Below are 17,893 nucleotides of genomic sequence, written 5' to 3'. Positions count from 1 at the left end.
GTATTTGATTTAGCTGTTAGCATGAATGTTGGTTCACGGAAACATTTTAGAAATATAGGTCAAATACGGCATTTAATTTGGAAGGGTTATTGAAATAGGCAGTTATTGTGTGATGATGGCTTCTACCTCGCTTGCCGCCCATTTGTTTTCCTAACAGTCAAGCTAGAATGTCACAGTATCTGTTGTGGTTTGTTTGTTCTTAAAATACGAATAGTGGCTTTGAGCAGTGGCATTTATGCCAAACCACAGTGATGCCAAAATGTGCGCAGTGATGTCATCACCCAAATGTTGCTGTTACATACAGTACTTGCATCCCAACAACTGGTGCAAATACATGACTCGTTACCTTTGCATGATGATATCACATCAGGTCCTCACCTCCTTGACACACAGTTATGAGGGAGCTAAGGGTCTGATTCAGATTATTGGGGGGGGGGTTCCATTGTACGGATGTCAGCATGGCCACCTCAAGGGAACTGTCTGAGGGGACAGAGGGCATACAACAAGTACCTCCTGAATTTTAGAGAGCATCCTCTTCTTTTTCCAAACATATCATCTGTGAGTCTCAAGAAACACATTCTCTGCCAAGCAGCATGTGAAGGAAGGAGCTTTTTAATTCTGTGTCCAGAAAAAGTAGCTCAGCTCAGAGAACCCTATTGCTGAAACACAGTGTCGCCATGCTTGTAAGCTTTGTCTGGTGTGAAGCCTGATTGTGTATGGGTGTGTTATGGTCCTTCGAGTTAACCCTGACTCCTGCTGATTATATGCACATACTCATAGTTCACCTGAACACGTGCATAGAATATTGTCCTAAGGGAGGAGTGTGTGTGTGTGTGTGTGTGTGTGTGTGTATAACGTGCCTGATTTTCTTGACTAGGATGATGTGAAATTTCATGCTTTTGAATAATCACTTAGCAAAGTCAGCAATTTGTTCAATTAATATGCAAGGCATGTATCAACACTGTAATAGGTATATATGCAAAGAACACAGAAAGTTGCTGGATCAAACCAAAGGCCTAAATAGTCCAGCATCCAGTTTTCTACAATGGCCAACTGGATGTTTTTGGAAAGCACAAGTAGGGTATGTTGGCAATAACCTCCCTCCCTCTCATGTCATCCAGTACCTCTAATATTGGACAGACCATATACCTATAATGATGTCTAGCCATTGATAACCTTATCCTCCAAATATTATTCCCCTTTTTCTAACTGTTCACTAGAAGCAGGTTCTTTCTGCCATAAAACGTCTTTCTTGGATCAGGCCATTCAGTTTTCCTCTAGTGTCAGTTGCTGCAATGGTCATGAACATAATAACCATAAGAACCACTTTAGTTCTTCAGTAATTGGTGCTCAAAGGGATATTGCTTCTGATCCTAGAGGAGCAAGCTAATCCCCTTCCTCAGCCTACAGAGAAGAGATACCTGACCTCAGAGCTGGCTGCTCTTTAACTATCACATTATGTAAGCAATGAATTGGTGTTGGGCTAAGAGTGTGGCTTTTTGATAGGGATTATAAAATCTACTCCTTAAAATGATACCATAGGTTTGAAGGTGCATAGGAAACTTCTGATGAAAATTAGGGGAAACTAAACAAAATTTCTAGTGATGCCTTTTTTGATCACTCACAGAAATGGAATAAATTATTTCAAAAAATTAAAATATACATATTTGCATAATTTGTGTATATCAACAATAATTAGCTCTTTTTAGCCCAGAACATAACTTTAGAATTTGTGGTTTGGAAAGCAAGGCAATTTTCACAAATTTGTTTTGTGATTGCAGAAAAAAAAAATGTTGCTTATTACTGGATTGAATTGAAATAAAAGACAAATTTAGCAGATGAACATCTTTAGTCTCCTATGAGTTGAGCTCTCTTCCTGGTGACATTGTTATCATGGCCACACAGTTACCTTGAAGAGGTTTGTCCCTGCCTTCTCAGATTTTTTTTTTTTTAATTCCTAGTTTAGCCTACAGTCTTGGCATTCCTTGGAAATCTTCCAGCCTAGTATGAACCAGATCCAATCCTGTTTCACTTCCATGTCCAAATAAGTTCATCCAAATCCAGCAACCTGCTGAGGCAGATGGAAGTGACTCTGTACAGTATTCATATATATATATATATATATATATATATATATATATACACATACATATACATATATATATATATACATACATACATACATACATACATACACACACACATACATACATACATACATACATACACATACACACATACATACATACAACGTAGAAGAAAACATACTTTCTTTTCCTATGTCCCATAGGATAAACAGACTCCTGCATCTCTTTCAAAATTGGAAGAAGTAAGACTATTTTACGAGTGAAGACTGTCAGAATAGCTTAGAGAAGCTGAATGGACAACAACTTCAGTGACAATGGGAACTAATCTTTCTTGGCTAACTCAAGTCTGATAGACGCTCAGTCTGCTATTCCTGGCTCATGAAAATACTGCTTTACTTATTGTTAGGGTTGCTACCCAATCAAATGAAGTTTAATGGATCAGTTCTGTACATTGAAATAAATTAATGAATAATTTAAACAAATTCAAATGAATTCAGTTTAATTAAAAACAATTATGTGTCCTAAAAGAGTCTAAAGAAAAGAAAAGAATGAAACTGGTTAGTTTATTATTTTACTGTTTTCTGGACCTTAAATGTACAAGTAGATAAATACTAAATGGAATCCAGTTAGTTTTTCTGCAGCTAGAACTGCTTCCATGAACTCCTGGAATTTGCTTTGAAAATTAGGGGACTCTCAGACACAGTTAGAAGGGTGGGGAACTGCAGGGAAGAACAAAGGGGGAAATCACGTTCTACTGTTTCTACCTGTTCTTACTGTTTTCCATAAGACTCTGCATCAGTCCTAATAGTTAAGTGAAACAGCATCTGTATGAGCCAGGAATAGAAATGAACTGTGCTGTGGAACCCTGAATAATCACACTTGCAGATTTTATGTATTTATTTATCAAATTCCTAGGCCGCCCAGCTCCAAAATGACTCTGTGCAGCTTCACAAAGTTAAAAGGAACAACTTTATACAAAAAACCGCAATCATCTGAGGGAACAACATACTTCCACATTACCCCCAATTAAAAGGGGTACGTCTGAAACATCCTAACCCAAGGCCTGGGGAAAAAACAGGTTTTTAAAGATTGCTTGAAGCTGGGCATGAAGAGGCCTTACAACTCTCTGGGGGTGGGGGGTGCTGTTCCACTTGGATGGTGCAGGGACAGAGAAGGAATACCTCCTGGGTCTTGCTTAACTGACAAGGCCCAAAGCAAGCCAACCCTGTTGGTACTACGGGAGATTGCAGAATATTGTTTACGGTAGCAGTTTGGGTTAAGATCATTTATGTAACTTCTCAAACTCAAACAGTACACTTGAAAAGCAAACCATTTGTAATGTAATGTAATGTGTGTGTATTTATGTTTTATAATAGACCTGGTCAGAGAACTGTGGATGATCTCGAAATTATTTATGAAGAACTTTTGCACATTAAAGCTTTATCTCATCTTTCAACAACAGTGAGTTTTAAAATATTTTATTACCTTAAAAATAGCTAGCTAGCTAGCTAGCTAGATAGGCAAGCCAGCCTGAGGCTGACTAGTTCCTCGCTATTTATAAGTAGAGATAAAGTACAGTAGTATCCCAGTCTCTTCTCTGCCTTCTGCTTCTCTAAGAGGGCCATAAAAGAATAAGCTCCATATAGATGCACAGAGATGAAGATGTGGAAAGAATTACTGTTTATTATATGGAAATCTCCCAGAAAAAATGGTAACTGTCAGAACTGCATGCTTGCCCATTCTCTGGTCCAGGTCCAGGCTGTTGACAGTTCTTCTTTCTGACGGTCTAACTATTAAGACTGCTACGTAGACTCAGCAGTTCTCTTTAGAAAGAACACCTTCCAGTAGGGGACTTTCCTCTCTAAAGCAGGATACATGTTCATCCTATTCTGCCAGTGTTATCAGCCAATACATACAGATGCTCCATGGCTGTTGGTTACATGGACAGGGGGTAACCAATTAATAGGCTCAATCTATCCACTGCTCTTTCTCACATGCACACATATACACAGATGTTCATAATACTCATTGAATATAAATATATTTTGTGTCTTAATATTATTGCATTTATGCAAATGATTGATCTGCTGTTGGAATGTATGATGGTACCAATGCATTACCATGGATTATTACCATCAAACTGAACATTAGCCTGAGATTTTTTCAGAACCTTGCACATTCTGTACATTCTTCTCTTTCAGTCCACAATAGATATAGTCACATGTCAGGGTCCTGTTAGTGGCAGGTAGACTCCAGCCTAACCTGTGGGAAACATTAGACAATATAGCAGGAATGCAGAGAATGTAAACATACAGCTTTCTTCAGGGAGAGTGAGAAAAGATAGCCCAAGACTTGTCTCCTTAGGGGGCAGCATGGTAAAAGAGCATGAATGATTTGAAATATAACTGAATGTAGATTCTGTTACATCTCTCCCACCTGCTCAAAGATTGTCAGCTGTGTGGTATGGCTGCCATAGCCTGTAAACAATAAAGAAAGATTGTTTAGCAAGTGAGAACAGTGGCATATGAAATGGATTACATAAATGAATGGATTTCCTAGTCATGTAGTTCTTGTCTTGTCTCTGGGAAGAGCTTTACATCATGAATTTATCTCCTGAGGACCCATTTTTGCTGATTTCAGTAGACATAGGATTTTTGCCTAACATACTGTATCTGGGAATATTTTGGTGCTTCTTCCCTTTCTTTACTCCACTCTCCTCCCCCTCTCCCATTTGAGTTTACAGGTAGCTGTTCAAGGATATCAAAATTTATATGTAATGCTTATATATATATTTTTTTCTTCAAGGTAAAACGGGAACTAGCAGGTGTTCTGGTGTTTGAATCACATCCCAAAGCAGGGACAGTTTGTAAGTAAAATATTTTTATGGTAGTTTCAGGCTTATCAGCATATTGAGCAAATTACATTTTCTGTGCAATTTGAAAAGTCAAGAATGCAAATGCACAAAATATACTGGGCCATTTCTGTTAGGAGGAAATTGGGGAATCTGAAATAGGACTTGGTTTTTTGTCAGTCTGAGCAATAAGTAGCCATAAGGAGGATTGGAAAGTAATATCTAATTTTCATAACTTCATGCATTTTATAGCTATACTTATTTTGGTAGTAAGTTCCAATGATCTCTCAAATAAATTTGACAGATGAAATAAATCAGATAAAGGTTACATTTACAGCAGAATATAGTTGTAGAATCTTGAGTCAACTGGATGGATTATCATGTGAAACAGAGCTTGAGGGGTTAGAGAATGCCAGTTGTCCCGAGATGAGAATGAGACTGTTGACCATATAATGACTGCAAGCAGCAAAATCCCATAGGTTTGCTATAAAAAGGCATGATTAAAGATACTGATTAATGAAAAAAGTACAGGTTCACTGTCCAGAAAGAATTACTGGAAACATGACATCACAGATAAAGTCATTGAAAATGACAGAGCAAAACTTTAATGGGAATTTAAAATTCTGACTGCTCAACACCTGGAACATAACACACCAGACATTTTATTTTATTTTATTTTATTTTATTTATTTATCTCTTTATATTTCAAATTTAGATACTGCCCACCTCACGAAAAAGTGACTCTGGGAGGTTCACAGTAAAACAACAATAAATATTAATTAAAATACAATAAAAACAATATAAAAATACAGTAAAAATGGACTAAACCCAAACACATTACTGTCATTGAAAAGAACTATGTTTGGTTTATTGATGTAGCCGTTTCAAGAGATATTAATGTTGAAGACAAGGAATTGGAAAAGATTACAAAATACTGTGATTTGCAAATAGAGATTGCAAAACTTGGAAGAAGTCAACAGGGGTACCAACTGTTATTTGAGCACTAAGTGCCATACCACAAGGACTTAGAAAGAATTCAAATTGCCTAAATTTGGAACAACTTACATCAGCCCAGCTACAAACAACAGCACTGTTGGGCACATCATACATAATTAGACACTATGATTCCCAACTCTTGGGTAGGGCTTGAATCATGAAGAAGAAAACCAGCCAACATCAGCTGTGACACACTGTTAGTGGAATAAGAATAATAGTTCTTACAAGGAAAAAAAAGCCAATTGCTGTAGTGCTATGGTTATAATGTAGCTAAAAGACACTCTGCTAGTTTTCTTGTAATAAATTTTGTCATGTATAAGAACATAAAAAATGTGATTTTACTCATAGTCAGATTGATTTGTCTGTTTTCGGCCTCAGAACTCTGCCATCTTACTTTGCTACTTACTAAGTTGACCTTCAGATGAGATTTTAGTTCTGCCATAATTGCTAAAAACAACAAAAGGTTCCTTTCATATACCACATACTAAGTACACACTGGACTTTTGATTCTAAACTTATTTTTAAATGAAATGATTGCCTTTTGTAAGATACTTGCAGTTGAAAAGACCAGAGCTAGGCCATTGTTAGGCAGAAAGAGATCACTCCTTTAAGGTAGCTGATTCAGGGTGTCATGGAAGGCAGGAAATGGTCAGTTATTTGATTTATTTCCATTGCATTTTTACTAACAAGCAAAAAAGGTAGCTGTAGATTTACTACAAATAGCAAAATAGCATGGCTAGCCTTAGGCACCATACACCTTTTCTGAAGGAGGAATGAGGTACGGATAGGCACTTTTGCTTCAAGTGCCTAAACATCCAGCCCAGTAATGATAATTATCAAATAGTTTTTCATGTGGAGTTTGCAAGATCCTGGGCAATTAAAAGTTGCCCTGTTCTAACTCTACTTTTTCTTTCTTTTGCAGTATTTAATCAGGGAGAAGAGGGGACATCTTGGTATATTATTCTGAAGGGTTCAGTCAATGTAGTGATTTATGGAAAGGTATAGTCCTGTACAATTTCTTAATATTTATTTTATTTCATACATGTGTGTGTGTGTGTGTGTGTGTGTGTGTGTGTCAGGGAAAGGCAAACAGGTATCTTTCAGATGTATTGAACTTCAAGTCCCATCTAGCCCCCAACTGCACGGCTCATTGTTTTATATGTTCAATGCCATATAAGTTTTCTATTTCCATTTAGAAAAATAAAATATTTTGTAATCACATAATACAATTGTATGTTATTACTTGTCAGTTATAAACCATTCTGATTGCCAGTCTTTTAAAAAATGGGGCAGAAGAACTGAAAGCAAAATAAGTCACATATTTTCTGAAAGGCATGGTCTAACAATTGGGACTTGAGTTTCCATCAAGTTTGATGATAAAGACAGAGAGACAGACTTTACAAAGAAAAACAAAATGCAAACGTGGCTTCATTAATGGAGCTAGAAGTCTGTCCATTTCTAAACCAGATTTCAGAGCACAAACTCCATTTTTTCTCTGCCCTTGCCTCTCCGTAGTATTCATAACGACCAGCTGCCATGCTTTGTTTCCTGCCAGCATATTGGCTGTTGGTTTTGTGCCAGATGCATTTGTTACAGTATTTGGCGCAGAAATCCTTTGTTTGTACATGAAGGGTCAACAGAACAAACTCAAAATTACGGTTTTTCCTTGTGAATGTATTTCTGTTGTTGTTTCTGTTGTTGTCTTTAGGGTGTGGTGTGTACTCTACATGAAGGCGATGATTTTGGCAAGTTAGCATTAGTGAATGATGCTCCCAGAGCAGCTTCCATTGTTTTACGGGAAGAGAACTGCCACTTCTTGAGAGTAGATAAAGAAGACTTTAATAGGATACTCCGGGTAAGTGTGTAGAAAATAACCTTGATTCATTTACCCTGCATAAGGGATTGCTTTCGAATGCTGAAAACACTGAGCACCATTTTCCCCAAGCCTCTGCATGTTGAAGTTTCTTGCACTTATTTATGCATAGCAGAAACTATGTGGTCTAGAAATTTTTGGTGTCGTCTCTCTGAGCGTGGGATTCTACTGAACATTGACATCACATTTAAGTTTGATCATGAATGAATTGATCATGAAAGCAAACTACTGTTACAGCTAAGGTAAAAAAACAACAACCCTCAAATTGAGCTTCAGCCCCACAGATTTTTTAGCAGTGGTTTGCCATTGCCTTCCTCCAGGATGATTTTTCAATTTTCTAACTTAACCAACAATCCTGGAATTCCCAGGGGAACTACTTACTCCTGCTTAGCTTCAGAAATCAGCCGGGTCAGCTAGGTGCTACAACCTGCTGAGGCATTACTACTTACAGAGGCATAGCAGTGATACTTACCCCGATTAAGAATTGACCAGGCCAAGAGAAGCTGAATTTTAAAATAGTTATAAGTAACACTTCAGACTTGATGAATGAAGACACAGGCATAGGAAAAGAGCTGATTAAAATCCTTAAATGCTGCCGATTTTTCATCAGTCCATCTTTCCCTTTCCAGCTCTATTCTGCTATGGAAATCTGGGTCCAGGGAAGTGGAGGCAATGTATTTATTTATTTTAGTTTATTTAGTTCAGTTTAGGCACTGCCCGACTCCAGAACGACTCTGGGCAGCTCACAATAGAATATGCTGGAGAGGGCTGAAGGGGAAAGTTGGAATGGGTGAATGTTGCCTCCTCCCTCTCTTCTCCCCATAAAAATCTGTGCTGGATCTGTCTATGGAGTATTAGTAAGGATCCAAGCTACTCTTTTGACATTTAACATCTAGCACGTTGATAATTCAAATCCTCTTTCAGGATGTTGAAGCAAACACAGTAAGACTGAAGGAACATAACCAAGATGTCCTGGTGTTAGAGAAGGTCCCAGCAGGAAACAGGCCTTTTAATCAAGGAAACGCCCAGCCTCTTCAGCACAAGTATGTTTTCATTCCTGATTGTCAATATCAGATTATGCTTAATAATTCCAAATGATTTTATTCAATTTACATCGTGCCCTCTGTCTATGAAGGAATGCACTGTGTCACATTTGAAAATAAATGATCAGCTACTCACTTGCCATATAGAAAGTGTGATATCATTGCCCAAGCATACTACTTGAGGGTCTCAACTTTCCACAACCAATCTATGCAGTTCTCAGTGTAAATACTCATGAAACCTGAAAGCTTTTAAGAAAACTTCACAAGCCGTAAGGGATGTTATTATAAATATTTTAGTTATTGGATTTTCATTTCTAATATTGCTTATACGTCCCTATCTCTACACAAATTGTTAGGTCAGTCTCTCGCAGATTAAGAACTGAGGATGTAAATACAGATTAGATACATTCTAGCTCTTGTCTTGGAGTTAATTGGAAATCTACCTTTTAAACTTGAAACAAAATACGGCATGAAGGAAAATGGCATAGTTCAGACAATTGCTTGGATAAACTAGTATCAGCGTGATTCTCTGTTAAAGGAGGATTTCTTAAATAACCTACCATTGGTGGTACAACATGATTTAACCAGTCTAGTTCAAGTGGAGCAGCACTGAGACACTTGTCTGTATAAAAAATATATAATGATTTGAGAGTGAGTTCAGCCAACACCCTTTATGTAAATCTTCTCAGAATCCTGAAACGTATCAGCAACAGAAGCTCTACCAGGTTCTTCTCAGAGGCAATTCTTCTTCTCCTGCATATAATAATTCAGTCAATATGGTTAAGCTTGGTTTAACTATCTAACAACTCTGCATGGATTAACTGTTAATTATTTGTAGAAACTTTTCATCACTATTCTTGTTTGCGCTTATATTGCTACTTCTGCTTGGGCCACGTGTACTTATCTAACTTATCTCTGCCTTGTTCTATATCCAACATCCTTTTTTCATCATCACCTAGATATGTGTGTGACACTATTCAACCACTGCTTTATTTTTCCAGTAGTTCAACTTCTATCCTGCTCAGTTTCCCTAGCCATTCCAGATAGGCTTTTCTTCTCAGCTCCATCTTTCAACACGGTCTGTTTTTTGCTCTTCTGGTCTTTCTGACTGCATTTCACACTTACTTAAAACTCTTCTCTAGGTTGAATCCTGCATGTGGGGACAAAATGTGGAACCAGGACATTCCGCCATTGCTCATGGGCCATTTCTCTATAGAACCAGGAAAATAAATTTCTAATATAGGACTAGAGTGTTTAATATTAGTTACAGCTTCATATGCTTAAGTCACTCACTTATGTCACTCCCTCTTATACATATTAATGTGTCATTTATATATCATGTTATCAAGAATTATTGAACTTTCTTTTAATTGATCTCCTATTCTTAATGTTATAAACTGCTTTGGTTCAGTTTAATGAATAGAAATTCTGGATATAAAATAAGCTAAAATGAGCAGGAATAAAGAAGAATCCAAAGTGGAAGAAGCCCAGCCTGATTCTTTTGTTTCTTTTCCTCAGTTTAAATAATTTCTTAAGGGTGAGTTACAATGGAATATAATTTTTCTAAATTATTCAGCAAAGACAAAAAGATATGGAACTAAAATCAAACTCAAGAGACATAATGAACTCAAAGGTTGACATTGATGACAGATATGACAAATTAACAAATCAAGTAGAACATCAGAATAAAGAGATAAAAATGGCAAACAGGACATCTGGAACTGTTTTCAGTTCAGAAATTTCATCAGACAGAACTGAACAAGGATTAAACTAAATTAGAACTAGTAGAAACAGAACTACATAAAAACAATGTAAAGTTTAGAGGTATACTTGAAGATTTCAGTAGAGAAGATGTAAAAAGAGAAATGGAAAACCTACTTAAGACTTATCTACGTCTGCATCTGGATGAAATTCAGGAAATCTTCAGAATAAATTCTCAGGCAGCATGAAAGGGAAAATTGCCATGAGATATACTTGTAAAATTCACATAACGACTGAAGAGGCAATACTGGAGCAAAAAGAAATGAAACTGCTCTACAACTTGGAGATGGAATAATTGAGATTTTACTAGATGTACCTCCAGATATACTTAGGAAGATGAGAAATCTTGAGATTTTTGACAACTGTTCTTTGGAATAAAAAGATCAAATAAAGATGGGCTACTCCATTTTATCTGGAGGTGTTTGGGATGCTGTGAAAGGCTTTGTGTACCCTATCAATGATACTAATAGAATGTTTCAGCCTGAATAGTCCATTTAAAAGGAAAAAAGCTTTCCTAAGTTAAAAAGGAAAAAGCAATTATGATATGCCTTCAAGAGAAACTCATTAAAAATGGCAACCTAAATCTGTTGAAGTGTAAAAAGCTCAGTCAACATTTTGTGACCTTGGACAGACAGGAAATAATGAAGTAGCTAGATATGTGAAAATTTTATTGTGCACTCTAAAAAAAACAAATCTAAGATGAGGAAGGAAGATCCATAATATTATATTCCATAATATTATGTTTTTAGACTGAATCTGGAAAAATAACAATTTCCCCAATTTATGCTCTGAATGATAATAAAACAAAATTCTATGAAATACAGTATTTTTTTTCAATTACTTCTGGAAATCACAGAGGGACATCTCTTAATCCTTGGAGATATGAATGAGGGTTTCCCCCGCATATTGATAAAACTATTTCACCCAAAAGAAATATCATTAGCTCCCCTCACAAGTCTCAGCCTAGATGCCATTATTTTCTCCCTTGGATGCATGGAGATACAAGCTTCCTACAGAGAGACAGTATACTTATTACCCTTCAGTTCATAAAACGTATTCATGGATAGACATGTGCTGGATTTCTAATTCATTGTTAACCAACCTTACAGACATGGACGTATGCAGCTCACGATCCAGTAACTGTAAGACCAAATAGAGGAAGTTATTGATCGAAAAGATGGAGATTCAATGAACTTTTATTATTACAAGAGGATATTAAACTGAAGTGTTGTCAGGAACTAAAAAGCTTTTGCCAAATCAATTTAATGTCTACAACATTTATGGGAGGTTTGTTTTAATCTCTGTAGCATCAAATAGAAAGAAAGCCATGCAGAATCAGAAGGATATATTGCTGAATGATCTGAAACAACTAGAATCAAGGCATAAACAGTTTTGGATTTGCAACAAGATATAACAGCAATATAGAACGAACTAGATTTAATGGAAGTAAACGAGACCTGAATTTTATTAAACAGACATACCTTTAAAAAGGCGATAAATCAAGTAACTTGCTAGCTTATCAGTTGTGTAAAGAGCAGGATCAGGGTGAAACTAAACATGTTTCTATAAGAAAAGAGATGATGGAGCAATTTGTTAACTATTATTCCAGATTGTATAACTAACAGAATCTCATCTGGAAGAAATGGAAGAATATCAGAATAAAACATTACTTATAACATTTATAGATCAACAGAAAAAAGTCCATAACTTAACCATAACTGATGATGAAACTTGAGAGGTAATTAAAAAACTGAAACTGAATAAAGCTGTAATGAGCTGTAAGATTAACCTTAAGGAACATGAGGAAGAGCTGCAACCAAGACAGCAGTCACACAAAAGAAATTTGAGTCCGAGGCAGAAATTTTAACAATCAACAATCCTGGAAAATAATTTATTCTATAAGGAAAGAAATCTTAAAAGTTGAATTTTCATTTCAATCTGTAATATATGCTATATTCCTTCAAAGTACATATTCCTTCACATATTCCTTCAAAGTACAGGTAGTCCTAACTTAATGACCACAATAGGGATCGGAAAATTGGTTGTTAAGTGGGGTGGTCATTAAATGAGTCACCACGTGACTGGACCCGATTTTATGACAATTTTTACAACAGTTAAGTGAATCACCGCAGTCATTAAGCAAACCAGCTTTTCTCAATCAGGTGCTTTCCATGAATTTTATACGCTTAGAAGGATGATGATTTCACATCCCAACTGACCCATGAGTCACATTGTCCAGTGTAATGTTGTTAATATGATCTCTTTTTAGAATTTTCTGGTGATAGATACATTTTTGTTGCATCCCATCACTCTTGCCTTCCTCAACGCCATGTTGAAAATTTGACTGCTTCATTCTGTTATCTGTTATATCTTTTCCTCTCTTTCACCTGACATCTTTTATAACAATCTTGATTCATTGCCTTTTTGATCCTTGAATATGTTTGTGCTGAATCTGAAATAAGAGCTAATAAAATTAAGCAATAGTACAAGATGTGGGTCCTGGGGAAAATGTGTTCGCAGGAAAGCCTGTCCCCCCACCTCACCTATGGAATATTGTCTGTCTAGTGAGCTCACTCTATATGTGAAAGTATCAGGCTAAGTCCTTTTCCAGCATGTGACTTTCATTTATTTTAATTCTGGCTTTTTAACCTTATTGTATTGCAGTGGTCTTGTGTAGTTACTATGTTTATAAAGAGTTCCAAGGACATTTACCCATTGGGTGGTGCAGAAATAAATAAATAACTTCTTATTTATTATTTTCTTGCTCAGATATATTGTGATGTCAGGAACTCCAGAGAAAATTTTAGAACACTTTCTAGAAACGATGCGTCTGGAATCAACATTAAGTGAAGGAATGGGTAGGCAAGTTTAATAAAAATCTATTTGTAGCTTAATACATAACTTATCTAAGAAATAAAATCTGCTGTCTTGCATTCCAATTTTCTTAAATTCCACTTTATTCAAGTGGCCAACTTCTGTGTAGACCTTTGACTAAAGTTGATAACCATATTGTGTATAATTGTTGTCTTTATATTTGCACTATAATCTACAAGCTGGGCAATGGGATTGCCTGGAATTATTTGATAGGAAGTTTCAAATGTCTTTTTGATATGCTTGGATTTTTATTTTTTTTTTGCATTTTCCAGAACTTTCCAATGGTACTTAATTTTTGAAATTATTAGTAATAGTCTCCCTCCTGCAAAAAAAAAAGAGTGTATTTCATTTATGAGCAAATTATTTAAAATTTCAACCATAAGGCTTCTTTCTTCATTTGTAAGAACACAAATATCCAGTAGTTATAATAGCTCCTCCTTCTGCAATAATCTAGCTTTAAAAAAAGAAAGGAAAATAATCTAAAAGAGTGCATAATAGTAAAGGAAACTGCCTTCTCTGAGAGCCATTTGATTTTGTATATATTCTACTAAAATATATTGTTATTTATGAGAAGGCATGAAGTCCCACAGCATTTTTATTTGAGTTAATTGTATTCAAAGAGAATATTTTGATTTACAATAGTTATTTTTAAACAAAATTAATAGGTATCTGAAACCCAAGATTTAGCTGACTAGTTAAAATAGGTAAAATTTCACTCTCAACATTGGAGTTCGTTGCTACTTACTATGGTCAGCCCATATATCCAATTACCCAAATCCTTCTGCAATTATGTACATGATTTGTACTTGCCACATTCAGTTGGATTCTTAGCAGTTACTCGAATTCATAAGATGTGTAACTATATCATTTAAATAATATGCCTATGGTAAAAATAAGTGTAAAATTAAAAAACATGACAAAGCAAAAGAAAAATAGGAAACAACATTGATATCTGTTCTAAAATGCTTGCTTACATTCCATGGCTTCATAGTAATTCTTTTTTTTTATCCGTTCAATCATATCCAATTCTCAGAGACTGCCTGGAGAAATCCCTGCTGTTTTCTTGCCAAGGTTTTTCAGAAGTGGTTTCCCCTTGCCTGCTTCTCAGGACTGAGAGGGAGCGACTGGCCCAAGGTCCCCCAGCTGACTTCATGCCTAAGGCGGGACTAGAACTCCCGGTTTCTAGCCTGGTGCCTTTAATCACTAATACTCTCATAGTAACTTAGCCAGTAACTAAAAGGATATATATCCCTCATGCCCATTTGTTTACTGTGTAATGGATAATTAAATACATTTGGAAAGCTTAGCAGGATCATCTGACATAATTTTAATACTTTAAGTTAAAATATATGAACTTTTCCCAAGAGTGTTTCTATGCATGATTATAGAGGCATATACACCATATTTTTTAGCATTAATTAAAATATCATTTGTCTCGTAAGTTGCTTGGGATGTTAAAATATCACTTCTATGGGACTTCATCCAAGTGAGCAAATCAGAATAGAAGCTAAAAATTTCACTGCCATTTATTTGCTGTAAGACCTATCCAGTGAAAATATTCTGATTTATTATTTACAGTCCCAGACCAATAAAACACGAATACAAAATTTAAAATACAGAAAAACCAAATCTCAAACAATGATGAGAAGAGGCTTCTGCAAACCATAGCTATTGCTAGAGTGGTTTATAGTGGTTATAGTATTAATAATTGCAGGTGATTTTAAAGCCAATAGAAGTGCCCAGTTTCTTGTGAAATTGTTCGCTTATTTAAAAAAGCTTTTGAGGGAGAAAAAGCAAAACTATTCATTAGTGAATTGGACAAGGCTCCAGCAAGCAGTAACAAATAATATGATTGTCCGTTCTGGCATCTTGTTTCTCACTCTTCAGATAAACCTAGCCAATGTTTTAATCTCTTTAGAGTCCTGCACCTGATATTTTGGCAACTTATTCAATGTTCCTTTTGGTAGTGATTTTGTTGGCCCCTCTTTATCTGATCCTTACCCCGACTGGCCCTCCAGTTTCAAAATCATAAATCCCAAAACTAGTTTCTCAGTGGAAAAATGGTGAAACCCCATGGAAATATATGATTTTGCCAGAATTATTAAAAATAAATCCTGGTTGGTGGGCCTCTGTGTTCATTGCCATTAATAACTCTATCGCCTCCCAAAGCATGGTTTAGTTCTATACTCTCCCAATAGACAAGAAAGACAGTAAGCAAAATCCTGCAAACCCTATGCCCGATTTCTATACCCTAAACTTTTAGACTGGATGCATTCAGAGAATATCCTGGCGTCTGAACAAGCAGGTTTTAGATCAGGATATTCCACCACGGATCGATGTGCAATTTTATTCCATTTAGCTGAAAAATACTCTAGCCCTACCAAAGATGTTTCTTATGTTGGCTTTATTGATTTAAGAGCAGCCTTCAACTCGATTCTTTGTGAGAGACTATGGAGGAAATTAGCTGCAACACCCATTCATAGTTCCTTCTCAGGTTGATAATGTTGTTGTATCAAAATACTACAATGCGGGTTAGAGGCAATTTTAATGGGGATCTAACCACCCCCCTCCCTCTCCTCAGAGGAATCAAAGAAGGCTGTATTCTTGCCCTTTCATTCTTCAATGGTTGTGGCCCTTTCTAAACCACAAATGTCATTCCCCAACACTTGCCCATCGTCCTATTTCAATTCTCTTGTATGCAGATTTTGCACATGCAGCCATTTTATCTGTAACCCAGCGGGCCTTTGCCGGTGCCCAGCAGCCTTAGCTGCATACTGTTCTAGGGAGTTTCTTGACATTAATTACTCAGAAATGAAGGTTCTGGTTTTCTCTAGAAAGCACTTTAAGTCCCCTGTTAAATAGGAAATAACTTCTACGTTTCAAACAGCGAGAAAGCTCAGACACCCAGTCCTACCTTAAATTTTGTAATCTGTATAAATTATGCAAAATATGTTTTTATGACTTACATCTTCCACATCATTTGTTCTTTTTCTGCTACTAATGTCAATAAAGATTTTGCAGGACGTTGGGTTCCATCCATCCAGTGATAAACAGACTTGTTATTCTGGCACTCCCCACACATTTGCACTCATATCTCTGAATCATCATAAGGACTAGAAAATTGCTCTGAATACATAAAAAGAGGGCAAGGGTTCCTGAGGAAGTGATACTGTGAGCAATGGCACGTTCCAAATTTTTGTCATTCTATGGAAAATAATCTATTTACTGCAAACTCCAGTGCATGGAATGAAGCTCATTGTGTTCAGAGTGGCTTACTCTCTGCTTGTTGAACACAGGATTTCAACTGTAGCAATCCTTTTTTAATTGCTTAAAGTGACTTTGATGCTTTTGCAAGTTTTAGTGGATGAATACTGAAGGTCACGTAATCCAGATGCTTTCCTGTAATGCTTTATTTCAGTAGAAATTGATAATGGAACTCTGCTGCTTCAGTTAGCCAGATCTTTCCTATACAAGGCTCTAATGATATAACTTTATAAAATGCAATAAGAGCACTTCTGCTTAGGGAATAGCAAGCTTTAATTTCTACCAGTTCTCCTTCCATCTTTGCAACTTGAGCTCTCTGTGCTGTATTGATTACCAGCAGAGGCATTTTGACATGGGGACAACCAGATCTCCAGCCAAAAGGGAAGGCCCCAAAGTGCTGTTTTTGTAATGTCAAACTTTGATTTTATATATTATCCTAATTACTGGAAAGTATGACTACTGTTTAAGAGATTTGTGCTGTTTAAGAAATGAACATGGTATTTCACTGAACACAGTCTTGAGGAGGAGCTTAGCATCATTTAACTTGCTTCCGCTATTGGTTTTGTTTTCACAGATGCTGGAATGCATGATTTTGTTACAATGCACTGTGTATTCATGCCAAATAATCAACTTTGTCCAGCCCTGATGGCTCAATATCCTTTTTTAAGTCATATTCACCACAGACGCACTTCCTTTGTTAAAGATCATTCAGAATTTAACAACGTTCCTTCCTCCAGTGCAGTTAAGCTTAGCTAATAACAGCAGTTGACCCAAGGATGTAATTTTAGCAATGGATATAGATATAGATCTTTGGTAAAGGTATGTGTACATGCACACACACATTTATAACAAGTCTGGCTGACGGGAAAAAAAGAGGCTGTCTCATCTGTTTCTGTCTCAGTCATGTTTGAGAATAACTTTAGTGTCTCAACGTTTTTAACTTTTTAGTTTTTTTCTGGATAGACTTTAATCTGTCTCTTAATCATATGGTCCCTTTCCCCAGCAATGGAAGTTTTGGCTTCCCCCCCCCGAACAGTATTGTTTTAAAATATTTATATTTATCTTAATTAGCTACACAATTGGGGATACATAAATCCGATTCCGTGTGTTGGAATGCAACATGTATGCATCTCAGTAGAAAGGC

At 36.3% G+C, this 17,893-nt stretch overlaps 1 protein-coding gene across 1 annotated transcript in view; it reads left to right on the top strand.

The window, feature by feature from the left end:
• Nucleotides 1-17,893, top strand: part of RAPGEF4 (Rap guanine nucleotide exchange factor 4) — a 166,872-nt gene that overhangs the window by 119,493 nt on the left and 29,486 nt on the right. Inside the window, exons 10-16 of the mRNA XM_088135803.1 lie at nucleotides 3,464-3,548; nucleotides 4,893-4,953; nucleotides 6,857-6,933; nucleotides 7,643-7,789; nucleotides 8,732-8,850; nucleotides 13,381-13,469; nucleotides 17,324-17,402. Coding sequence (XP_087991929.1) covers nucleotides 3,464-3,548; nucleotides 4,893-4,953; nucleotides 6,857-6,933; nucleotides 7,643-7,789; nucleotides 8,732-8,850; nucleotides 13,381-13,469; nucleotides 17,324-17,402 — 657 coding nt within the window. The remainder of the gene's footprint in view (nucleotides 1-3,463; nucleotides 3,549-4,892; nucleotides 4,954-6,856; nucleotides 6,934-7,642; nucleotides 7,790-8,731; nucleotides 8,851-13,380; nucleotides 13,470-17,323; nucleotides 17,403-17,893) is intronic.

This window comes from Python bivittatus, unplaced genomic scaffold, assembly GCF_059951505.1.
Source record: "Python bivittatus isolate LINGU-HERP-01145 unplaced genomic scaffold, Pbiv_v1 ctg000200_np1212, whole genome shotgun sequence".
Classification (NCBI taxonomy): domain Eukaryota; kingdom Metazoa; phylum Chordata; class Lepidosauria; order Squamata; family Pythonidae; genus Python; species Python bivittatus.
Note: the sequence above shows the minus strand (reverse complement) of the source record. Positions and strands in the feature narration are given on the sequence as shown.